Source organism: Myotis lucifugus, unplaced genomic scaffold, assembly GCF_000147115.1.
Source record: "Myotis lucifugus unplaced genomic scaffold, Myoluc2.0 scaffold_77, whole genome shotgun sequence".
Classification (NCBI taxonomy): Eukaryota; Metazoa; Chordata; class Mammalia; order Chiroptera; family Vespertilionidae; genus Myotis; species Myotis lucifugus.
In genome coordinates this window covers 1630510-1657380 of record NW_005871125.1, presented here as the reverse complement: position 1 = coordinate 1657380, position 26871 = coordinate 1630510, and the positions used below count along the sequence as shown (strand labels likewise).

Here is a 26871-nt window from a genome sequence, read left to right as displayed (position 1 = left end):
AAAGCATAATGTAATGGGGTTGTCTTTTGGCGATAAAAAATGTTTTGGAACTAGATAAAGTAGCAACTGCACACCATTGTGAATTTACTAAATGCCACTGAATCGTTCACTTTCAATTGGTTACTTTCGTTACGTGAATTTCATCTCAATTTTAAAAAGCGATTTTTAAAGCTGTCCTATTGTCCTCTAAGGAGGAGGCAGTATTTCCTCAGTGTTGTAATTTTCCTTCAGTAAACAAAATTTAACCTATTTAGTAAAAATAGAAGAACCAAGAAGGTGAGGAGAGGAGCGAAGATGACATGGGTGTGGGCAGCAGAGCATAAGGAAGGCTTGCTCCTCAGAGCGGGAGCTCCAGCTTTGGAAGCCCTCACCCCTTACTACCTCCCTTCATAGATGAGTAGAGGAGGGTCCATCAGGCCCTACTTTTGCAGGGAAAAAATGGGGCTGACATGAAAGAAGGGGATGAGAGGGAAGACTCATAGGCTCAACACAAACACTAGCTGGTATGGCAGGTGTTAGCAGAGTTCCTGATCCTACTCAAGGGAGTATCTACCTATCTATCCTGGGAGGTTCAGGTTGGAGCGAACATAGTAATGAAGTGACCATACAATCAGTTACAGTATATTTGTTAGTAATAAAAGTACAAGCGAATTTCATCCCTTTCCTACATCAAACAAAACACACAATTTAGTTTTACTAAGAGTATAAATAACTCACTTGCTGAAGGTTTAATTTTGTTGGCTTCTTCATTCACAGTAGAGACAGAAGCCAATGTTGCTTGCTGTCTATTATCTGCAGATCTTGGTTGAATAGAATCATGGATATCTACAGATTTCTGTGATATTGTATCCTAACAAAATAAAAAAAATTCATTATAAGTACAATGAATAAAGCTTAAGAATAAAAACAGCATGGATGGAGCTGGAGAGCATCATGCTAAGTGAAGTAAGTCAGTCAGAGAAAGATAAGTATCACATGAGCTCACTCATTTGCGGATTATAATGAACAACATAAACTGAACAAAAACAGATCCAGAGACAGACAAGCATCGATCAGATGCTCAAACCTCAGAGGGAAGGTAGGGGAGGGTGGGGGTAAGGGGTAGAGGTCAACCAAAGGACTTGTATGCATGCATATAAGCCTAACCAATGGACACAGACACCAGGGGGGTGAGGGCATGAACGGGAGTTGGGTGGGGGGCAATGGGGGGATAAGGACACATATGTAATACCTTAATCAATAAAAGAAAAATAGTTTCTATTATGCTGTGTGTTTTTTTTAAAAAATAGACTGTGTCCCTATGAAAATGACATCCTACACATTGCAATTACAGATGCAATAAGAGAAAATTATTTAAAATTACCTATCCATTGACAGAGCCAATAGTCTTTAAGCGAAAAGCTTCCCTTCTGACTGCCAGGCTTAGGCCTGACACTACCCAAAAGCAAGAGATAAAAATGCTAAGTTCACTGTGGGGGAAAAGTAGTCAACAAGACCCACGAACTGTCATGGAATCTAAACAGACTCCTGCAAGCTCTGTGCAGGCTGAGCTCAGGGAAGCTTTTTAAGGGTGAGATTTAGGGAAGGATGTTCTGTCATCCACGGAACCCACAACCAGAGGTCAGTGAGGAGGGGACCAAGTAGGAGTGCAGTGTCATGAAGAGAAGCTGAACGTTCAAGTCCAACAGAGCTATACCGGATTTTGCCCCAGAGTGACTAAGTGTAACTTTGAAAAAGCAATGAATCTTCCCAGACAGGTTTTCTGATTACTTCCCATATGGGTTGTTATTATCTATGGATTTGACAATAAGTACAAAGCACCAGTACAGTGTCAGACAATAGATGTAGCGACAGCAATACAATGCCCTCAGCGAGTCAGACTGTGGCTTAAGAGGGCGGAGCCTTCTGTCCTAACAGTCCCAGCCAGAAGCAGCCTCACCTGGGTTTCTGAAAGGAGCACAGGGGCCTGCGTTCCCCCAAACAGAGCTAATCACAATAGTATTTTAACATGGACTTACGTTATGACCCGCAGCGTATGACCCTTTATTCATTGCTCTGTACTAGTGTGAAGCAGGGATAACATGTACCAAATCTGGTTCAAAAAGCTGCTGGGAGAACTGCAGTGATGTGCATACAAGCCAAGGAATGCCAAGGGTTGCCAGCACCCATGGAAGCTGAGAGAAGCAAAAAGGATTCTCCCTCAAAGGCTTTGAAGGGAGTTGGCTCTGTGGATGCCTGGATTTTGGACTTTTTGCTTCCAGGACTATGAGAGAATAAATTTCTCTTGTTTTAAGCCACTTAAGTGTGTGGTAATTTGTTACATCGGTCATAGGCAAGTAAATACAGATGAAGGGTATATCAGAATTCTTTGTACCAGTTTTGCAACTTTTCTTTAGGGTCAAATTATATCAAAATTAAAAGTTTAAATGCAATATCCAATAATATCTTCAGCTTGGCATGGAAATCCATGCATTATCTGGTGCCTGCCTCTTACAACTCTTGAAGTCATTTTACACTATGTCTCATCTTATAAAATATTTAAAATACTGCCTGCATGGTACTTACAGAGATAAATTTTAGCTACTTGGGAAATTGACCATCATGAAATTTAACCTGAGAATCTGGACAGTAGATTTATGCCTTCTTTTTAAAAGAACTGGGGTCATACAAAAGAATTTGGTCCATAGTAAAATTACTTATCACAAATAATTAAATAATTTAAAATATGCTTTATTTATTAGAACTTACCAACTGTTTTTCACTCACAGGAGAGGAAGGTACGGGGACAGTTTCTCCGGAAGTGGGACGCCATGTCAAAAGCCTTTAAAATACCAAAATCACACCAGTCAATCACAGTGTAAAACATGTCGCATCCAACATATTTTGAAATGGGCACATAAAAGTCACATGAATATGCCAAACACAACATATTCCTTCTCTGACTACTGTTAAGAGCAATTTGCTGAAAAAAAAAAAATCTACTGAGAAGTTAAAAATATATACTTCCAGAAAAACAATTAGCAGTTAATATAATTAAGAGTACTCGGGTCATCAGTTTTAGAAACTTTAAACTCAGTTTTTCTAAGTATTAAGGGTCATTAAGTATTGTTCAAAGTGAGATTTAAAAAAAGTTGAAGCTGTTTCAAAAAAATTCATAAACCTTTTTAGATTCTACTTTTTTTAATGTATAAAAATAAATAAAATAAAATTTGGCCCCAAAGAGGACACTAACTTGATTAGCTGCTTGGGACAGAAAGATGATTAAGACCAAAGTTTTTCTTTGAGAAGCAAGAGTTCCTGGGAAATGGGGCAGACAGGCAGTAAATACATCACTTCAGTTCAATATGGAGAGAACTCTGGTACAGAAACATGCTAGTAAGAGATGCTTATTAGATGATCTTTAAGATCATGTATCTTATATCTAGAATGTATACATTCAATGAATTAAAGCAGAAGCAGTTCTTTAAAAAAGCAATTCAGCCTGGCTGGTGTGCTCAGTGGTTGAGCATCGACCTGTAAACCAAGAGGTCACTGGTTCAATTCCTGGTCAGGGCACATGTCTGGGTTGCAGGCTAGATCCCCTGTGTGGGGCATGCAGGAGGCAGCCAATCAGTGTTTCTCTCTCATCATGCTTCTATCTCTCTATCCTTCTCCCTTCCTCTCTCTCTTAAAAAAAAACACCAATAAAAACATATTTAAAAAATTAAAAAAAAAATTCAGCCCAACTGGTTGTTCTAAAGACTTCACAGGGACAACAGCTAAGCAATAATTCATACAATAGCGGCCACAGATAAACTATGACAAAAATCTATCGTTTGTCAGTTACACTGATCCAACAAAATGTGCACCAAAAAGTAAGAACTGTCAAATAATTATAAATAGGCCAAGGGAATTACTGTGTGTCCTTTTGGTGTAATCCTACCCTGATCTTTCCTAAGGGTGTGTTCCTCTTGTTTGACTTTGTATTTCCTAGTGATGAGGATATTTACCAGGAGATCATACCAGTACAAACACATTTAATTCATGTCAAGAAAAAGTTTATGATGCTTAAAAACGTGGACTGATAGTGTTTGTGTATAGTTTTATGCCAGTGCATTCACATATATCTACTTAGTAAGATGTTTTAGGTAACATTTAAAACATCTAATTAAGTAGATTTACATATCGTAGATGTAAGGTGAAGCTCTGGGCATGTCAAAGGGCCCTAAGGTACTGGGAAGTAAGTTCCAAGTCTGTCCTGCAAAACGCCCAGGAGGCATCAGTCACTAGGCAGACTCTATCTTAGTTTCCCCGTTGATAAAAACTCCTTCACTACAATTCAATGCCAAATTTATCCCCTAGAAAATGATGAAAATTAACTGTAAAATGTGATAGGTGCAAATAAATCTTCCTAAGATTATTAAATCTACAATAATTGAAATATATGTTATTGTTGTTTTAATTCAAGACCATGGCTTGGTTTAGTCTAGATAAATAAACCCTTACAAAAGTGGAATCACTTCATTATGACCCCAATTTTGGATGATCAGACTAAAGGTTTTGGTTTATAAAGAATTTAATTTATGTATTTGTTATGGATTATAGGAGTTTGATTTGTAATAAATACAAATTCAAGAAACAATGAGATGTTTGAAAAAGGATTCTGTTATGAGAAATCACTAGTTACTATCAAACCTTTTATGTCCATCATTCAAAATATAAAGTTGTATAAAATCATCTTACGCATGTGGGATTGTAGTTTTGAAGATATCCAGTGTGCAGTTACAAGTTTTATCCCAGATTTCTAGGGTAAATTTTTCCCCATTCAGGATAACAACATTCTCTAAGCAGTTTGTACCAGATCGTGCTAACTGCTCATTGTCTAGAAAAGAAAAGAGCAAATCATTTGTATATTACCAGGGTCCAATTTAACACTTTGTGTCACTATCTGGCACAGACATACCTTGCTGCACACACCAGTACAGCTGGGCAAAAATATCATCCAAAAGCACATCACTGAGCACTTCTAAATACTGGGTGAACACGTCACAGATGGCATAAAGGGCATGATTACAGGTCGTTGTCATCCATTCAGCTTTCTGGGGGGGTGGGGCAGGGGAGAAAGTCAGACCATTCATCAACTACTAGAATTAAAAAAGAGGTATGTTTGCACGTGTAAAACGTAAGCCTATCCCTGTTCCTTTCAGACTTTTACTTCCCTCCAGAACATTACATTCACCTCACTTAATATCTGCTATCTATTTTTCTCCATTAGTCCATAACCCCTATGTATAAAATAATTTAACTATTTTTTGTACTGTTTGCTTTGATTGTGAAGAACTATCACTGCATTTTCTTGCTATTAGCATTATGACTTTTCAAACAATATGCATGAATAAACAGCAGGCCTTGCTCCAGCATATGACCGAACTTGAAAAAGAAATAAAGAGAAAGAAAAGGGTAGAAAATTATCCAAGTGGGATCAGTATATCTTTTAAATTAAACTGACTTTCATGAAGTACAGTTATTTAAAAACACTATAAAAGACAAATAGGGCCATATAAAGTAAGTGTTTTTCTCAAATGCATAATGGACTAACCTGAACTGACAGTTTTCAAAAATAGTTTTGTGGTAGTGCATACATATGTCTATTTATTACCATGTAGTCTTTAGTAATTCAGAATAAGAAGTCACTATGAATACTAAAGAAAGCTACTGGTGTTTATAGTTGTGACAATATTAAAGTGAGGAAAAGAAACTGGAAGTTCAACAAAAACATAAAAAAACAACAAAAAAATCCCACCAATTCATTAACTCGGTTCTATCCCCAAATAGTGTTCTTGTTTATAAAGGCATACAATTTATTATAATGCCGTAAGTAAAATTTCTCTAGGAATTTTTTTTCTGTTCAATATGCTTAATATGAAATATTAAAATGTATTAAGAAAAATATTAAGAGCCTCTTAACTATATTAAATGAACATTTCATGTCTTACCTCTGTCTGCTGTTCTGGCAATTTCATGTTGTCAAAGATTCTGAACACAATTCTAAATAAATCCTGCCACCAGTGTTTTTCGTAAGTGTGGCCGTAAGTTTTCATTATTTCAAACATTACTGTTAAACCCCTAAAGTGATATAATGTAATTAGTAAAACTATAACACCAAAAAAGCATTGCACATCAGAATCTCCCTCCTATAACTGTTACAGTTCACAAAGCTACAGAAAACAAAGTTTAAAACTGGTTTTTACCTTGTTATACATCCAGCTTTCTTTAGAATGCATTTAGGAAAACATTTTAAATTTTTCTTTATTTTACTTTTCCTCCATTCCCAGCCCATCATTCAGCATTTAAAAATAGTACATGAAATTACAGATGGACACAGACCATCTTATTAGTGAATATTAATTTTGTGGCACTGTGACCAAGGAAGAAAATATATCAATTAACAGTCTAAGAACAAAAAATAGATTTTAGAAAATCTTTTTCAAAGAGCTATAGGAGTTTTTAGAGAATGCTATAATTGTTCATATAATATCTTCAAACAAAGAATTTGTAAAGCTAATCCACAAGATGTCCATTTGGGCAGGTCTGTTTTCTGCTGCATCCCAGGCACAGAGCATCTAGGAGGCACATGATGAGTACTTGTTGAACAAATAAAGTGCTTAGTATCACTTTCTTTGAATAAATGTTAAACCTAAAATTCTAAATTGTCTTCCTGATTATCTTCATCAAGACTAGAGGAGGGTGTACGGTGGGGGGTGGGGGGGTAAAGGTTGATGGAGAGACTTGACTTGGGGTAGTGAACACACAACAGAGTACAGATGATGTGTTGTAGAATTGTGCACCTGAAACCCGTATAATTTTGTTAACCAGTGTCACCCCAATAAATTCAATTTAAAAAAATGACTGGTGTGGTAAGGGTTAGAGCATCATCCCAGGAACCTAAGGGTCACAGGGTTGATTCCCAGTCAAGGGCACGTACCTGTGTTGCATGCAGGTTCCCTCCCTGGCCCTAGTTGGAGAGTATGGGAGGCAACATCGATGTTTCCCTCTCTCTCCTTCCTCTCTCCCTCTCTTCCTTCCACTCTCTCTCTAAAAATCAATGGAAAAAATATCCTCAGATGAGGATTAACAAAAAACAAAAGGAAACAAAAAAACCATTCATGTAGCTGTTAAAAAGCTTGATGTTTCCTCTGTTACTTTCTTCTAGCAAAATACAAATATCCTTCAATTTAAAGAGGTTTATATTTCCAATAAGTCTGATGGTAAGCCAGAACAAAATTTTCTTTGAAAGGCTCCATAAAGACGACACATAGTCTAGCTTATTTGTTGCTATGCCTCCCTCAAGTCTAGTTCATGCCTGGTTCAAATTAAGCTCAAAATAAGTATTTGTTAAATGAATGTGTAAAAATAACATTATGACAGTTTGCCTTACAGCAAGTTCATAACAGTTTATCTGATTCATAAGATACCTAATGTGTAATGAGCGGAAGTAAAGAAGCTAGTCCACATTTCCCTCCACAATGGAAAAGGGCTCCCTCTTCCTCCATCCCCTGAGCTCCAAACCCATTTCCTCTCTTGCTAAGTAACTGGATGCTAACTCCCATGTCTGGGGAGAAGGGAATGTGGGAAACCTGTTTTTTCTAGGCCCCCAAAGCAAACACAGATCTACAGAGGTTTCCAAGAATTTTTACTGTCGAAGAGGTCTTTTTTAAAACAATACTTCAGTTGCTAGTGTAGGGAAAAAGAATATTTGGGGCTCTAGGTTAATTATTTAACCATAAATCTACAACATTTTGAGGGAGTCAAATGAGAATGCAGGCGAAAGTATTTTATGATTAGTGTGTTATAAATAACAGCGTTACATTTTTACATATAATCTAAATAACAGCCCTACAGATCCGAGGGTGAGGTAAGAAAATGAAAGCTATCATGGAAGAGTTTACTCATATTTTATCTCTTTTACTAACTAGAACACATACTTTCTCTTCCCTTTAATAACCAGAACCCATCCGTAATCGGAATATAAATATGGTGAGAAGTAAATCAGTGGGGTCCCAGACAAGAACAGGCTAAGAGGCTAAGAAAGCAGGCAGGTCCCTTGTCAAGATAAAACGTTATACACTGTTCTTGTGATTACTACACTCTGAGAAACTCCCAAGGTTGAGTCAAAGTTTGAGTTCTACTTTGGATAACTTACCTATGTCCTAATTTTATTTTGTTATTACAAATACTATAAAAGTGAAGTTTCTTAGGAAATAAATCAAACTTAACCTTGGATGGGGGTGGCAATGGGGTGATTCTGGCATAAGGGGAGGAAATATTCATTCTTTCATTACATTTCTATCATTGATTTATTATAAGTCTGAACATGTTTCTGGTTTTAAAATGTTCAGTGAACTGTCCAAATGACGAATGATTCTCCTAAAAAGATGGCATAATTCAATGAGGGATTTTAACATGAAACTGAACTCATGATACACTCAAGCACTTTTGACAGATACTGTAATACAAGTTGGTCATTTCAATTTCAAAGTCACAAATACAGAGTGAGAAAAATTATCTTATGGGACTGATCTGAGATGTAACATGAGAAGTGTATACTGAGCGCTTGTCTGGTTATATCATATCCAAAATAATTTCTTTACAAATTTGTTATATGTTCATATAGATCTTTTATTGAGAATATACTTTGGAAAGAGTTCAATTCTTTTTTAATAGACCTATGTTATTCAAAACTATATTACTGACCAGTCTTCAGAGAAAAAGTTCTTTACCTAAAATGCATCAAGGATGCGCATTTGGAAATTCTTCCATCATTCTTTAGGAAATAAAATAAATTTGCCACTAACTTCTATTTTTTAATTGGAAACAAGTGTATGAAAAAAAAAACAGAATGTGTAAAGTATTATATTAACATAGAAGCTAAAACACAAAGTAGGTTATATTTAAATTTAGTAGGCTATATTTAAATTTTAATCAAAAGCAATATATTTCCATTTTTTAACACTGCTATAGCTTAACGTATTTTTAAATCTGCCTATCTAATAATTGTTATCTACATATATAAAAGTCTAATATGCAAAGTGTCTCCTCAGGAGTTTGACTGATGGGGAGATCGCTCGCTTGCTATGACATGCGCTGACCACCAGGGGACCCCGGCAAGCAGCTGGAAAGCCCCCATCGATCCTGATTGCCAGCCAAGCCTAGGGACCCTACCCGTGCACAAATTTCGTGCACCAGGCCTCTAGTATTTGATAAAACACATGATTTATGGCCTTTCACTACTAAACTTTGTGTTCACATAAGGAAAGTTAATTTAAGTTAAAATAAGCCTTACAAAATGTTAATTACAAATACTGATTGTTACCTGGTTCTTACATCTAATTTGCATCTATTGATGATACAGGATAACTCAAAGAGGATGGGGAACCATCCTCTCACCCACACCCTGTCTTCAGGCGCCACATTCATATCGTCGCTTGTGTATTCCTTAAAAGCCTTCAAGAAGAAAGGTAGGGTTATTAAAGGCAAAACATAATGCCTACATTAAGCACATTTCTCTAAAACTTTTAAAAATGCTTTACAAATCAAAGTGAACAATTGGATAAAACACAATAATTTATAAAAATGATGGCGATTATAACTTCCTATAAAGAGCACTGGACCAGAACCCAAAAGTTGGTTTCAGCTTCAACTCTGACACCAGATTTCTGCATTATTAACCAGGTTAAATCAGGTTTTCATTTTTACCATTTGAATGGTTATGACACCATGTAGCCACACTAACCACACTGGGGAAATGTGAGGTCAAATGAATCAATGCAGGTTTAGGTAAAAAGTATAAGCACCCCATAGGTCCATGTCAATATGCAGTAAAATTCTTATTACTAAATCTATGATGTATCACTTCTCCTTATGGTGGTTATAAAGAGACTCAAATATGTGAGTTAAAGTTGGCAGGCAGGTTGCCAATTCAACCTTTTACGCCAGTGCTGAAGCCCACAGTCAACTTCAGTACTGCAGACGAAACACAACAGGCAAAAAGCCGCACAGGAATGGTTAAAAACACAGGCTTGGGTTCGAACTCTGTCTCCTTAACTAGCCCTGCAATCACAGACACATTTTTTAACTTCTTTGTGCCGCAGATTTCCTATCTGCATGGGACTGTAATTGTTATGAAGACGAAACAAGTTAATATGGGTGAAACACTCTGATACTTTCAATTAGCGTTAGCTATCAAGGACTGCCCATTATGGCTCAGAATCAAGCTCAGATAATTTTTGGGTTTACTGAAAAATAAACGCTTCATATCTTCTTAATTTCCAAGTAAATGTAGATCTCAGACTGGGAATAAATAGTAAAATTTTGTTTACAAAACGACACTGCACCTGCGGTCTGTCAGACACGTATTTTGCACAATGGCGAATGAGTCGGATTGCTTCCATACTTGTGTCTGGGAAAGCTGCATTGCACGCAAACTCAGACAAACACTTCACTGCATCCTGGAAGGAATCAATGGTCGCTGGAAAGTGTTTTTCAAACACAAGAGCTAAAAAGAGGGAAAAATGTATCAAAGTAATTATAATGTCAATTCTTCTGAATTGCATCAAAAAATACATCAACCTGGTACACAGCAGGTACTATATCAACAGTTGTTGAGTAAGTACACAAAATTACGTTTAATCTCTCTTTATCTCAGTTTCTTAATGTATAAAATGAGAATTACAATATCCACAGGATAGGTGTAAGCACTAAAATAAAATAATGTAAGTAAAAATGCTTAATTCAAATAAGCACTCAAATAATAACTATGATAATGTCATTATTCTTGATGTTTTTGATGTTGGTCATCATTATAATCTTCCAGATAGGTATAACTTACATTTTTAATATTTTATTCTCCCTCAAAGTCAAAGTGTAGTGGGTAAAAACAAAGACTTTGTCTTAAGGCTCCCTAGCTTTGAATATCAGCTCTATCACTAGTTCTGGGCCCGAGTTTCCCAATCTATGTATTAAAGAGGGGTGACATTAAAGATACTTATCTCATAGTTGTGAAGACTGAAGAAAATACATGCAAAGTACTTACAGGGCTTGTCATATAGTAAATGTCCAATAAACGTTAACTATAATAATATATTCATCATTTACTCTGCTATGTAGGCAAAACTTGAAAACCATAATAGACCTACAACCTTATATACTTGAATTATCTTCTGAACAGATTATAGTTTCATTCATTCATTCCTTTTTTTTTCTTTTAACTTAAACACAGTTAAAAGAAATACTCACTGACAATATGCCCTGTTGTTTGGAATGCAAGTTCCACTATGCTTTCATCTTGATCGGATGCAGCTAGATGAAATACAGAGAAAATGTTCTTCCATCCAGACCGAATGTTAGCAGCTTGAGAATTCACCATCTGTGCTATACATCGCACAACCATATCTCGAATGGTTGGAGACCTAAAATATTAATTTAATTTCTTGAATAAGCATATAGATAAAACATCAGTTTTCTTTCCCTTTTTCTGTTTTTCTCCCTGCACTGAAAAATAATAAAGTATTTTTTGATATTAAGCAATTCAACAAATATAATACCTGTTCCGTTTCATTATATGTTCAAAAGGTCTTAAGAAATCCTTCTGGAATCTGAAATTAGCAAGCTCCCCTTTCTCTAAGAACTTCATTGACAATTGTCTCAAGGAGTCTACTGCAAAAATAGCTACGTCTTCATTAGGATTACAGCCAACCTGCAATGGCAACAGAAATAAAGGGTGCTAATGTCAGCGGTGAAAATATAATTTTTTATTTTTGTTTTAAAAATAGTGTATCATTAATAGTGTATATAAGTAAATCCTAAGATTCTTTATAAAAGCACTAATTGCTAATAATATTTCTCAATAAGAAAAACATTATTTTAACGAAATCCTTAAAACCTAGAGCTAAAGAAAAAACAGGACTCAAAGGGTTTTCTAAATTTAATCTTAAAAAAATTACTTGGAAAGAAAAATTCTCAATTAGATTATGATAAGGAAATTTTACACAATGAAAAATAACATAAATGTAAGCAAATCCTATAATTATTTAAATACCTTATTAAAATGATCTCCAATAACTTCCCAAATTCGAGACCATTGCAATCTTATTCTTCCCATGTTGTAATATGATATTTCTACTATTTTTTGTAGACTAAACATTCTTGGATGTGTAGTGGAAAGTAATTCATCCATAGACACAGCACAGAGCCAACGGACAAAATCCACTATAATATAAATAGATTTACAATTTTTTAGCTTAATGTTCAAGTCTTTTAGCCAAACAACCAGTTTATAAGTGAAATAAATGTACATACTTACCAATAGCATTTCCATCTAGCCTTGTAGACCCTGTAAATATTCTAAAGGAACAGAACAACCCCATGAGTAAAAATTGTATAGCCTGAAAAAAATATGTATAGTCTCACATCTATTACATCAATTCAAAAGTGGCTACTTTTATCTGTTTTAAAGGAACTAAAGAAATCAGGTAGTCAAATGAAAATTTTTATTATCCTATACTTTAGAAACTATAATTTGATGTTCCTCCCTCTTACCTTTTCATTCAGTAATATATTAAAGAACATATGGTTCTAATTTTATTAGTAAATTTACAAAAACTAGTTATGAGACTCAGAATAAGAAAAATATTAATTTGTAAAACTAATAATTGGTACACTATAAAACAGAAAAATTTTCAATCTTTTCCTGATTATCTATTAACATTAACAAAATTTTAAAATGAAAAATTCTACTTAATTTCTACAAGTAATGTATGTTTGATTAGAAAATTCATTTATGTTACGTTACAAGCGATTTAACAGAACCTTACAAATAGTCTCCAACAGTTTAACCAAGAAGTAGCTGACTGACTTTTCTTAGGGCATTCAAATACTTAGTGTTAAGCTATACTGTCCAGCTTTGCCCAGACTTCTTCACTGAGTTCTGTTTCTGTGTTTCAAAGTTTCATAAAAGACTTCAGCATAAACATATTAGTCCTCTTTTTTAAAGTCTGCATTTTTATCTATGCACTCGGTGGGTTTATAACCAAGGGTTTGAATGTGACTTCCAGAATGAAATGATATTCCTCAATTTAAAATAAATACCGTAAGATCTGCATGGTAAAGAAGAAAACTTAAAGGCAGGAGCAGGTCAAATATTAAACTTAGAAATAAAAGTAATCATAACAGTAACAGCTACCAATAATCACAAGGTGGGTATTATCCTGACTGCTTAATATATCCATTCAAAATAATAACCAATATCTTGAGAAATAGGTACCATTATACTCCCAATTTTATGGGAATTTCCTAAAAGTATCAAAACTAGTAAGTGCTAGAGCCAAGATTCAAACCAGGACAGCCTGACTCCAGAGGCCACCTTCTTTTTCTTCTTCCTTTTTTTTTAGAAATATATTTTATTGATTTTTTACAGAGAGGAAGAGAGAGGGATGGAGAGTTAGAAACATTGATGAGAGAGAAACATTGATCAGCTGCCTCCTGCACACCTCCTGCTGGGGATGTGCCCGCAACCAAAGTACATGCCCTTGACCGGAATCGAACCTGGGACCCTTGAGTTCTCAGGCCGACGCTCTGTCCACTGAGCCAAACCGGTTAGGGCCAGAGGCCACCTTCTTAACCACAGAGCTACATTGCCCCACATTTACTTGAGCAAAACGTAATTTAAACATTTTAAATATATTCTAGTTTTTTCCTGCATCCATAATATAAATGTTCTGAGTATATTATTTTTAAGATTAAAACAATAACATATTGTTTTAATCTTAGTGCCCTTGAATGCCTATCTATGTGTTCTGGCAATGAGTAACAAAAACAAGACTGGAAAAACTACTTAGAAACTAACAACACGATAACTCAGAATCTGACCTCCTGCTAAAGGAATATCTTGAGATTTCCCATACTGCTCTTCTCAAGAGAACAAAACAACAATTCAAAGATCTGGCTAAAAACACAATCTGGGAGAAAATATAAGAGTAATAGGGCCCCATTTAATTCAGTGATTTGACTAGATCCAGATATTAACATATACAAAGCTTTCACATGAACAAACACTGAAAATTGCTAGACTATGCATTATATGTGTCATTAGCCAATTTATCAAACTACAGGTATCCCCAAGGAGCAATGTAAAAAAACAAAACAAAAAAACAACCCACACCAAAACCAGAGTCAAAACTAAATAGTATAGGAGAAAGAAATGAAACAACAACAAAAATGTTTAACTGAGAAAGAGGCAAGTGGCAAAAGTTGAAGGGGTAAAGAATAGAAACAGAAATGGAGATCATATATAACTAGAGGGGATATATGCAACTCTGAATGCAGTGAAATAATGGAGAACAATGGCCACAGAGGGGTTGCAGCAGCAATTAGATGGGTCCTGTAGACCCAGGTGATGATGGAAGGCAGTGGAAGCATGCATTCTGGGAAAGCGCATTCAGATGCCTACTCACTTGGTAGCCTCTGAGAGGTGCCCTATTTCTGGTAATGCTTCGCTAAACATAAGTGATAGATAGAAGCACAGTGGTCTGTGGAGGCATTTAAAATTAAGCCTTAATATACCAAGGCAGGAGAAAAAAGCTGTTTCACAAAATCAGCCTATGAAATAGATTCTAAAGTCCCTGTAGGAAAAGCAAAGGGCAGTAGCATGAGGATCTTGTGTGCTAATATTAAAAGACATGTCCGGAGGTGTGAGTAGAAAAATAAATTTGATATATTACTGATTCATCCATATCATGATAGTAATACAGCAATGCCAAAAAAAAAAAAAAAAAAGATTGACCAAACTTGCAGATTCAAGATTTAAAAAACATTAAGCTGTATGTAACACACAGGCTAAGTAAACTACTATATATGTAAAAATTTTTCACAGTGAAATATCTGAGGTAACATTTATTTCTTATATCTACCTGAAAGATATTTTTGAGCAAATGAAGTGGGGGATGAGCTGTATGTATTTTCTAAATAGTGACAATGTTTCAAAGTGTGAGATGAGCCAGTTTTACAAAGCTAGATCTGATGTGCTTCAAAAACCATAAAAACAAAAACCATGGTATTAACTGTTTTGTTTTTTTTAAACTTTTAGAAATAAACCATTCTGGGACAAAAATCCATCCCTGCATAGTTTAGGATACCTATAAAATTGGTCTAGTTTAGCAATGGCTAGCAAATTCTACCCTAGCAAATCCTAGAGGATCAGGTACTCCAGATTAAAGTGCACAATATTCTCCTAAATTCTAATGGATTCCTAAGACTACAAAAGTGGAGATAATTAGGATATATTATCATTAAAAACTTGAAGGTTTTTAATGGAATCAGCAATTTTTCTGTTAAGAAACAGAAGCTATAAATAATTAAGCAAAAAAGAATTATTTTTATTTTCATTTTTAGTTCCTATACTTGTCAGAAGAGATTATTCAGAACAATAGGCCTAAGAGTAGGAAAATGACTGTTTTTGCTGGATAAGTACAGTTTTCAAGGATGATACCTGGTAATATTTCACCACTGTCTTGAATTCCAGGGCAATCTCAGTTAGCTTATAGACTAGAGTCCAAATATTACATATGAATATAACCTCAGATATCTGAGAAGAAATTCAGAAGAAATGTAATGAAAAAATGAAATGCACCACACAAGAATAATATAATCTTATAATATATCAAAGATGTAGCTTTTGTTTTCATTATAAGCTAAAATTTAAATACTGAGTTTTTATATAAAATTGGACATTAATTTTATGTTTGCAGAAGACTTTGGTGATGATGTTGAGAGGACAAAGTACTAATAGTACTTATGCTAGGATACCTGTGAAACAGTATAAATTATTAAAACAGACAAGCATATTATCTGTTCAAATGAGTGACATGTCTACCTATAACAAACAATGGATAGTTGAATAAATCAGAACGAGGTATGCTCATATAAAGTATATTATGGAAACAGAAATAGTAGGTAAAATGTTGACTCTTGCCTGAAGAGATTCCCATAATGACAGTGAAGGTGATTTTCTGGAAAGCAAGAAAACCACTTAGAAAAAAGCTACCCTGATAGCAGAAAGGCAGACATTACACTGCTCTGAAGTTGCACATGCAGGTAGAGAGGTTTAGAGTGCACACTCAAGATATGCTGCTTGACTGTATGTCTTGGCTCCATTCCCCAAAACTCTCTATGAATGAAAGTCATCAAAATAATGAAGACCCAGTTAGCCTGGTTGTGGAATGAGCAAGTTATTTAATTTCCCCACGTCTCAGTTTCCTTATCTGTAAATTGAGGACAATACTCATCTAATGAGGCTACTTAAAGGATTAAACTAATAATACAGGTAAAGCACTTTGAAATATACCAACCATGTGGTAAACCTTCTAATTTTATAGTGGGTATATAAGTGGTTCTCAACCTTCCTAATGCTGCGACCCTTTAATACAGTTCCTCATGTTGTGGTGACCACCAATTTCATTGTTACAAATTGAACATAATTAAAGCATAGTGATTAATCACAAAAACAACATATTATTATATATGTGTTTTCCGATGGTCTTAGGCAACCCCTGTGAAAGGGTCGTTCGACCCCCAAAGGGGTTGCGACCCATAGGTTGAGAACCGCCGATATAGATGCTACACAATCTTTCTTCATCCTTCCCAAGAAAAATGCAAATAACCTCCTTCCCCTAACAAAAAAGATTGCAAGTGGACATTAAGAATTATTTTCAAGGATAAAAGTTCCAGGGAGTACTTCCAGGGTCAGTAGCCTGGAACACTCTAGTTCTGTCTGTACTTAGAGCAAAAAGTTTTATGTGATGCAAAGTAAAATAATGGATCAGCATGAGTCTCAAAGCACCAAAACAAACAAACAAACAAACAGCACATATTACATTTATATTTTTGCAAGTTTCCATAAAAAGTGGCAAAGAAAAAAAAATTTAAATGTCAGATTTGTAAAATGTTAAGTTTCAATTAGGGGGGCATTCATCTGGTAAAAACTAGTATTAAAAAAAAACACACCACACCACTAAATGTTCTATATACTAGAAATTTTAAAAATCTGAAACTAAATATTCCCATAGTAAAATAAACCAGAGTATGGTTTTTCTTTTAGAAAACAAACTAAAAATGAGGAATACCTGGTAATGTCTATAATATACCAATTTCTTAGTTCTTTCCAAAGAAGCTTATAATGAGAATTGCCAGCAAATCCCTTCATTTTACCCCTAATGCAGTCCTCTATCAGAAAGAGAAAGTACACTCTGTTTCCCAATAGGGATCATAAGGGGAATGTTTTCTATACAGGAAATCAAACATTTGTGTTCTTTTTCATCAAGGTTACTATTTGCCTAATGCCCACTAATATCTACTAAAACTTATATTATCATACTGTTTCTTTCCAATATTCTATAACCTAAAATGCAAAGGTATGTGCTTCATCATTTAAATCACATCATATTACAATACAGTCTTACATTACTTAACGAAAGTTTTTTTGGCAATAAAATTTTCTGTTTACTACTGTGCACAAAATATCTAAATGCTACAGAATTAAACCAGTTTCATTTGAAAAGGGAATAAAGTGAATACCTTACCTATCTACAGCAACAACAACACTTTGAGAACTGGTTTCTCCAATGGATTCCTGAATACTTGCTATCTGCTTCCAGTCCACATTTCCTCCAACTACCACACATAAAAGAGAGTTATTTCAGTTTGAAAGTAAGTCTGAATGCTGGAAGAACACACTTAGAGTTCTAAAATACATTTCTAAAATCAGTTATTTTCCTAATGAAAGAAAGAATGCTTTGGGTGAACAATTCGTTTGGCGTCAGTGACCTTTATCAAGGCAAAATGTGCTTAATGAGCTATACTAATTGGTACACAGACATGGTTATAAAGATGTAAACTGTGTTTGCAAAAATTACACAAATTAGGGCCACTGAGAATTTAGAGCACAAATTAATGACATTAGGCATAATTACTCTTAGTGTTTAAGAAAGACAGTACTAGTTCAGGTTCCAATGATACCCTCTAAGGATGACTCCCAACTCCACATAATCAGATCTCCCCTGTCATTTAATCTCCAGTCCCTGTTTATAAATGCTTATTGAAAGTTATAACTATATGTTCTAACATCCTCTTATTCAAAAGAAGAATTTATTTTCCCAAAAAAACTGGTTCCATATGTCAGACAGCAGAACAACTTCCCCAAGTTTTCAAACTCTTAACCTTACAATCATCTTCAAGATCTTTCCACTAGTCACTAAATCTTTCTTTTGACCTGTTTTCATATAATTCATTAACTTTCATTCCTACTCAGTTGAGATGCTTATAATTTCAGGCCCAGATAATTGAAAGTTTCCTGAATGCTCTCCTTGCTGCTAATTTCTCCCCTCTTAAATCTCTCCTTCATTCTCTTGCCAGATTAACTTTCCTAAATCACCAGCTTCATTTTGCTTACTATTACTTTCAGGATAAAGTATAAACTTTTCAACACAGCATTTAAGGCAGTTCCCTTCAACATTCTAGACAATATAGCGTCTCTATTCAGGGCATTCCCTCAACTATTTAAAACCCTATCTACCAAGACCCAGTTTGAGTTCCCAATGAAGGATTCCTCTCCACTGCTCTCATCTTCCTCTGAACTAAGCATTTACTTATAAAAGTACTACTCAAATCAGAATTTCTTCCATATAGTTTCATATAAATTACTTTGGTTGTGTTAATATTGCCTTCTCAGCCAGATAAAAAGATCCCTAAGGTTAGGAACCAAGACATATACATTTTTTTTGGTATCCCCCTACACTTCACTCAATATTAAGTGCAAAGCAGATGCTCAATAAATACTGTTGACTTGACTGACCAGATACTCAATAAATGCCTTTAAGAATGGAAACATAATAGATGACATTATTTAAACTAGCTGGACTCAATTCTATTCTAGCAACGGAACAAAGTAAAAAAGATGTCCTGTCCTCAGAGTTAACAATTTACCAGGAGAGACACAACTTACAACCAACTTTAATACAATGTAATGATTACTTCATGACTGAAACAAACTAATTATATATAATACAAATTTTGCTAAATATAATTAATTTTGATGGGATAAAGGAGAATGGGGATGTTAACTCATGGGAAGGTTTCAAATATGAAATATTAATTTAAGTTGGACCCAGAAGGATGATCATGTGGGAAAGGAGACAAGAGGAAAAGCAATTCAGGTAGAAGGAGCAGCATATATAACGTACTGGAAGTGTGCAAGTGGATCAATCAGATAAATATATACCCAGCCCTATCAACTTGGCTAAAATGAAATACTTAGTACATTAATAAATTGTGCATAATTTATATTGGTGCATAACTTACTTGGTGCAAAAATTAATACTTGGTATATAAACTAATACTTGGTGCATTATTAAATGCTGTTAATAAAGGATATTATTTAAACACACACACACACACACACACACACACATACACATACAGACTAAACCAACTTGATTGTCTGTTCTACATCATCTAGCCTTAATTCTGACTACAGCATCCTGCTGAAGAAAGCATCTGTTGTCTGGGTAGGTGACAGGGCACAGATGTACAGGGGTGAACATCTGCTACATGGGATTAACCAATGAGATGGCCTGAAAGGCGAGCTCTGCCTAACAGGCCAAGTCAAAAGACTGGCTCTCTCTTGGATGTAGACTCAAAAATGAGAGACCTGATCTATCAGGAGTGAGTGGAAAATGGGGCAGGCTAAAAGAGGTAGATAATATAAGAGAAAGCCTAGATAAAGCATGAAAGAGGTAGAAGAGTATGGTTGGTTACTTGAATGGCTTGGAAGTCTGACATTTTTATTTCACTTCCAGATCCCAAAAAGTGTGTATTTTTCTGTAAATGCACTTCTCCTGAAAGAATAAGGCAGACCATCTCATATCCTTGCAACCTAAATGGCACAACGGCACAATGATCAAATTAATTTTAATTCACTTCCAAATATACTAATAGTAAATGTTATCAGCATGCATTATTTATTGTTTGATTAAACTTTTAGGAGATAAAAAACTTCACTGCTATTTTATTTTTAGTGTAACCTACTTCTGTTGCTTGGCAAAACGGAGCCTTGGCAATTTGTACTTGTCATTATTTTGGCCTTCCCACACTCCTTAGTTCTTAAAAAAAAAAAAAAAAAAAAAAAAAAAAAGGGCCTTTCAAAAGCTATTGAATCAATCATTGCACATTCATTTCACTTGCCTGTAAACATTTTTCATCTGTATCTTGTGCTATCTTCTGGAGTAATTATAGTTCTAATGTTCCAAGTCAGACTTCCAGATTATATAAGTCACCATGCAGGTGCTCAGGCAGTTCTAAATCCTGCTGCTGGGTCACCAAGTTATTAGGTCTACAACTGCATCACCCAGAACCACAGCATCTAAGACACAACTGAGGTACAGACTGCACTGCTGGCTGACACAGTTGGATAACCACTGGGAACTAACTGTCCCAGTCCAACTTGAAGCCACATATGGTCCTGGTCTTTACTTCTTTCCCTATGGATCGTTTTTCAAGCTTGAAATTCTTTTGGATTTCCTAAGAATTTTTACTGCAAGCAACAACAGAGAAATCACTAAAAGATAAAAAGAGAAATTTTCCAGAAATATAATGTTACAGTACAAAGCTTTAAAAGGTAAATACTCCTAGATCTCAGGTGTATTCCTTCTTGCTAAGTCATGTCTCTAGTTTTCTTGGTTAAAGTGGGGTGGGGAATAAGGACAGAGAATAATCCAGAAACCATTAATAGATTTGCCTACATACCAAGTCCATTTATATATATTCTTATTTAATCCTAACAACTCTATAAGTAGATATTACCATTAGTTTGAAAAAGATGAAACCAAAGCTCAGAGAATTAGTTAATTGCACACAGTCAGGAAGAAATTTGCAGAATTCAAACCCAAAAGTATAGTATTCAAAGTGAAAGACAGTCTAAACTTTGCCTCTTCCCTGATGAAACTTTTTTCCATTTATGACTAAAAATGCATGGCCTTTGGCTCTCCTGTATCCATTAATATTTTCCTTTTTTTCTATTGGGTTAAATCTGGAAGTTCCTGGCCAGACTGAGCAAACGGGAAACCATGGGCAAGTTTCCATAGTGGCAGAAGAATTTAGGTAGGTCTGCACAGTACTTTAAAAAACCTGAATGTGAGTGCTTTCTCCAACTGCCCTTACTATTTACAATCTTATACAAGCCTTCACTCATTTAAGTTACCTACTTAGTCTTAAAAGCAGTAACTTTAATCTGTACCTTTCTTTTACCCCCAACTATGAGATTAAGAGTAAACCTCATTTAATGTTGCAAACTATTTCAGGCAAAAAGACTTAGTTCTCTATACATTCATCTTGCTTTTCCTCAGAACGATAGCCAATGGGCATTTTATCATATCCCTCCAATTATATTTCATTCCTACAATAAAGTTACTTAGATTGAACAAGTTAAACAATTTTTGATACTTCATAGAAATAATTTGTAAAATGCTCACCCAGCCCTAGCCCCACAAATTCATCAGGAGCCTGATCTTTCGTTCCAGTAAGAGATCCTTCTCTGCCTCGCACTGTTCCAGAAATGTACCGAGGTTTCACTCCAGTTCCTATAAGTTGTGCAAGCTCCAACTGACTGATGCACTTCAGAATCTTAATTTTAAAAAAGAAGAAAAAACTTAATTCCATGTTAAAAATGTTTGCAAATATATTTAAATGTATGCAACCAGGATTTAAACTTAGGCTACATTATAAATCACTAGAGGCCCGGTGCACCGGCCTGCGGGGACCAGTGGACCTCCGCACCGCTGCAGCCTGGCCTTACCCTCCAGTTCATCAGGCTCCAGCCCGCTGTTCTCGTTGATCACGCACAGTATGAAGTAGTGCTCAAAACCGCAGGCGGTCAGGGAGGAGCCTGAGCCCGGGCTGGGCACCCTGCTGCTCCCACTCATCCTGGCCCCATTGAGCCTGCTGCCACTAGTGCGTGTAGAGGTAGTGTCCACGGGAGAGGATCATACAGCTGAACTCCCTAGCCGTCAGCCCAGCGTCTGGTGCCCATCTGCAAGCTGAGCAGCACTCCCACTGTGAGAGCACACTGACCTTCAGGGGGCATCTCCTGCGTTAAGCGTCTGCCCCCTGATGGTCAGTGCACATCATAGCTACTGGTCAGTCATCCGGTCTTCTGGTCGCTTAGGCTTTTATATATATAGATTATAAAAAGCTATCTGTATCTACCCCGAATGTACTTAATTTTCTCCCCAAACACTTAGGCATGTCAGTGATAGAATATTTAGCTTATTTTATAAATCAAATTACAAAACTGAAAACAGAGAAAGTGCTTATACCTCATGCCATGAATTTCCTAAATAATTTCCATCTGTATGAGCCACTGTGATAAGCGTTTTTATTGTGTCAATGTTCTTCTGTTTCATTTCAGTAATACCAGAACTCACTGTAAGTAAGGTAAATCTTGCTAGTGCCTGAACATACGCATCTCTTTCCAGCTATAAAAAAGAGAAAAGTATACTTGACATGGTTGTAAACACAACAGAGTGATCCTTAATTCCCTAATGACAAACTGTTTACTTGTTTAGTAAGTTTTTAACTGACAAATCATAACTTATATACAATACCTCAAACTAGAGTGTTTTTTTAAGATAAATGAAACAAAATTTCTAAAATACAAAGGTGAAGGTGTCAAATCAAGATGAAATTTTATTAATAAATTCATATAGTAGAAAAACATTCATTGAATATTTGTTTAAAGTACTGTGTGAACTAGCAGAAACCTTACTTATAAACTTGCTCACTTTTTCATTACAAGTAGACTGTGCTTTTTAAGTCCTATCATTCATAATAAAATATAAAACAGTTTTAAAAAAAGAAAGCAAGCTTTGACTACATTTATTATCAGACAAAGCATATAAATTACTAGAAGGGGCTATCTTCATGAAAATTATGTACTATATACCTGGTTTCCTTAAACTTGTTCTGAGGGTTAAGACATATACACACACATACACACATATATATATGAAACAGTTTATTCTTATATTATTATTTATTAATTATTGTATTATTCTCTATATGAACAATTATAAACCTACTTTCTGTATATAAAATATGAAAATATGTGTGATTCAATAAGAACTTGCAACATATTTATTTAAATAAGATATCAAAATTAACATATAGGAATTCCAAGTCTTGGGGAAGAATTGCAAACCAAAGTTATTATGAATTTTAGGCACATCAGTATAGAACTACTCTGTCATAGATTCTCAGATTCTTAAATATTAAGATTTAAATTACATCATAAACTTGAAATTCGTTTTTCCTAAGTCAAACATAAAAAAATAATTTAAACTATAGTAATGGCATAAGTAGACTGACTACAAAGGCAAATTTCTTTATTACCTGAATGCTGAAAATGCATGCAATTCTGATTGCACATCTTATACCTTCCAGGCAAAGAGAAGCTACTTCAGTATCATCACAGTCTTGTAGACCCACACTGAATGCAGCCAGAAAAGGTGTCCAAGCCAACTGGGAAAATTAAAATTTAAAATATATCATGTATATCAAGTGTTAATTAAAAATTATGATAATACTACATTCATATTTCTCAAGGCTTTCAGACAATAAATAACTTGAAGTTCTGAAAAAAAAAAAGCAATAAATTTCTTAGCATAGCTATTTGGAAAGCTTTCTTAGACAAAAGGAAAGAAAACGATTTAATGCTGCCTGGTCTTAAATAAATAAAAGAATAAGATCATAAATTCAGTAGAAGGCATTACGAATATTTTAAGTGCAGCATTTCTAAATTATTCACATCAATAAAATGGGATAATCAGTATTCAAAAATGATATCACTTATACCCCTGACTTAAGAACTCATCTCTCTCTGCAAGCTTTTCCCTTGCAATATCATGGGCTTTTTATTTCCAAGAAAATCCTTTAGCATTTTCTACTTGCAGCAATTCTATTACTTTCTTTACTTTAAGCATGATCCCTGGACATCATTTAGCCTTTTTTTTTTTTTTTTTGCAGTCAAATACTTTACATTGACATGTCAGCAATAACCCTGAACAATACTTTAAAAATATAGTTCAATAAAATATGTCTTCATTATAGACAGTGAAAGCCAACAAACACTAAATTTTACTATAAAAACTGAATACCTACTTTTAATGGAAAACAAACAAAAAAAGAGCTACCCTTTGACTGCTGAACATGCTAATGTCAAAACATAGAGATTAGTGTGTGCGTGTATGACTTTGACATGTTTGATGTGAGAGTATTTGCTTTTAATAAGTCATCATGAAGCAAAACTATAAACCATATAGCCATACAGATGAAAAAATGTTTGTATGAGTGTGCTATAGAAATGACAACTAAAATGTTTAAAAGATCTAAAAAGTTTTTAGCATTATGAAGGAAAACACAACACTTTGCTTGTAACAGCAGAAAGTTTAGAAATAAAGCGTATAATCCCTAACAAATAACATAAACCACAGTACCTAACTTCAAGTCTTAGCTTTGCCACTTATTTAATCTTTCTGAAACTCAGCTTCCTCCTGTTTAATAACTGGACTATCACTGTGAAGAGAAGCTTTGGGCAGCATATGAAGTGCAGGACTTTTAAAATATAAAGTACTACATGGAAGTAATAAATGACACATTCCACTAGAAACCCTGTATAACATTTTATGGAAGTATATGGTCCATAAGCCAGTAAAAAATGTTTAACTCGATTAGAAATTAAAGACAATGATTTCTCCAATCAAATCACATTGAATAATATCCAGGGACAGTGAAATTAAATTGCCCACTCATAATTGTATAAACCTTTACAGAATAAAACTTGCCAATTGTAGAATGATTCCTAGTAATGTGTATATCCCTTCATAGTATAATGCACTCTAGGAATCTCTCATTTATTCCCTGACCCAGTCAGTGCTTATTATTGAGCACTGGCTACAAGTGAGCAACTGTGCCAGATATTGGGAAAAGTGAACAGAACAGATGTAGTCCCTTGCCTCGTGGAGCTTAAAGTACAGTAAAGAAGCATACTAGCCTTATGTTTTAATACACATATTAAAATAAATGTACAAATACAAATGGTTATAAATACAATGAAGGAAAAGAATAGCATGTTATGAAAAGGGACCTAATTTGAATTAGAGGGGTCAGAGCAAAACTTTCTGAAAAGGTAACATTATAAGTGGAAACTACACAGGCAAAGAAAAGAGCATTCTAGACACAAGACACAGCTTATAAGAATGCTCTGGAGAGAAAATAATTTAGGACATTCTAGAAGCCTAAAGAATGCCAGTGTGACTGCAGCACAGTAAGAGACAAGAAACAGAAGAGTTCTAGCAATGAGTTTGGAAAGGCAGGTGGTCTCTAGACCCTCTCAGTGTGCTAATTTCATCAAGTGTCATGCCAAGTCAGTGAAGAGCCTTAAGGAAGAAGGTGAAACTGCATTTTTTCTTTTAAAAAGATCACTCTGGCTTCTGTAAATGGATAATTGCACAGTATTAAGAGTGAGAAATGAGGGTGTCTGAAGAGAACAATGGCAGTGCTTAGAGGATGTTTAAATAAACTATAACTAATCCATATCATAAAATCTATTGACAAATTCTTAATGATATAGGGAAATACTTATGTGAGAAACCGCAAGATAAAAAAATTCTATACATAATACGATCACAGCTGTTTAAGATAAAAAAGTAGTATATTAACAAAAGTTTTTTTCTGAATGGCTGAATTATGGCTAGATCCTTATTTTGCTTTTTTCTGCCTCCCCCTTTACAAAAACATTTGAAAAACAAAACAAAAGAAGGGTATAATATTATTCAAAACAAAAAAGCTGCCTTATAAAATCTACACTAATAAAAGAGAAACATGGTAATTGGCGTACGACCGCTACCCTTCCCATTGGCTAATCAGCATATCCTTATGCAAATTAACTGTCAGCCAAGATGGCGGCTGGCAGCCAGGCAGCTGGAAGCGAACATGAGGCTTGCTTGCTCCAGGGACTGCAGACTCCAACGTTCCCCGCCTGACTTGCGGGCCTCTGAGCTGGCAGTTTGAAACATTCTAACAAATATAGGCCGGGATCTCAGAGCTGGAGTTATACATTGTTTCGATTATAGAACCAAAACAAACCAGATACCTGCTCTCAGAGCTAGAGCCAGAGCTAAAGCTGGCCCAGAATAAAATAAAAAAAAGGAGCGGTTGGGAGCTTCAATCAACAACCGCCAGCCTGAAAGCAGCCCTCAGCCCCTCACCCAGACTGGCCAGGCACCCCAGTGGGGACCCCCACCCTGAAGGGTGTGTGACCAGCTGCAAACAGCCATCATCACCTCATCCAGGCTGGCCAGGCACCCCAGTGGGGACCCCCACCCTGATCCAGGACACCCTTCAGGGCAAACCAGCCGGCCCCCAGGCCTCTATCCTATATAGTAAAAGGGTAATATGCCTCCCAGCACCGGGATCAGCGGAGCCGCGAGGCCTCCTGGCACCGGATCAGCGTGACAGGGGGCAGCGCCCAAACCCCCTGATCGCCCTGCGGCTCTGTGTGTGACAGGGTGCAGCGTCCCAACCCCCTGATTGGCCCTGCTCTGTGTGTGACAGGGTGCGGCGCCCTATTCCCCCCTCCCCCCTTACCATAGGCCCTGCTTCGAGGGTGAAAGGATAGAGTCATAACCTCCCCATTCGTTCTCGGCCCTAAGATGAACGCGTCTGCCTTTCAACTCTCTGACGGCCCCGGCTCTGTGTTGATATAAGGGCTGTGTCTAATCTCCCCCACCG

At 35.6% G+C, this 26871-nt stretch overlaps 1 protein-coding gene across 1 annotated transcript in view; it reads right to left on the bottom strand.

Annotated features, from left to right (window-relative positions):
* The window catches only part of ARFGEF1 (ADP ribosylation factor guanine nucleotide exchange factor 1), a 68739-nt gene that overhangs the window by 8264 nt on the left and 33604 nt on the right, over positions 1–26871 (bottom strand). Inside the window, 15 exon segments of the mRNA XM_023755498.1 lie at positions 718–850; positions 2749–2821; positions 4723–4861; positions 4943–5078; positions 5976–6105; positions 9353–9483; positions 10374–10534; positions 11275–11447; positions 11583–11734; positions 12077–12246; positions 12341–12381; positions 17613–17703; positions 21558–21708; positions 22401–22559; positions 23473–23601. Coding sequence (XP_023611266.1) covers positions 718–850; positions 2749–2821; positions 4723–4861; positions 4943–5078; positions 5976–6105; positions 9353–9483; positions 10374–10534; positions 11275–11447; positions 11583–11734; positions 12077–12246; positions 12341–12381; positions 17613–17703; positions 21558–21708; positions 22401–22559; positions 23473–23601 — 1969 coding nt within the window.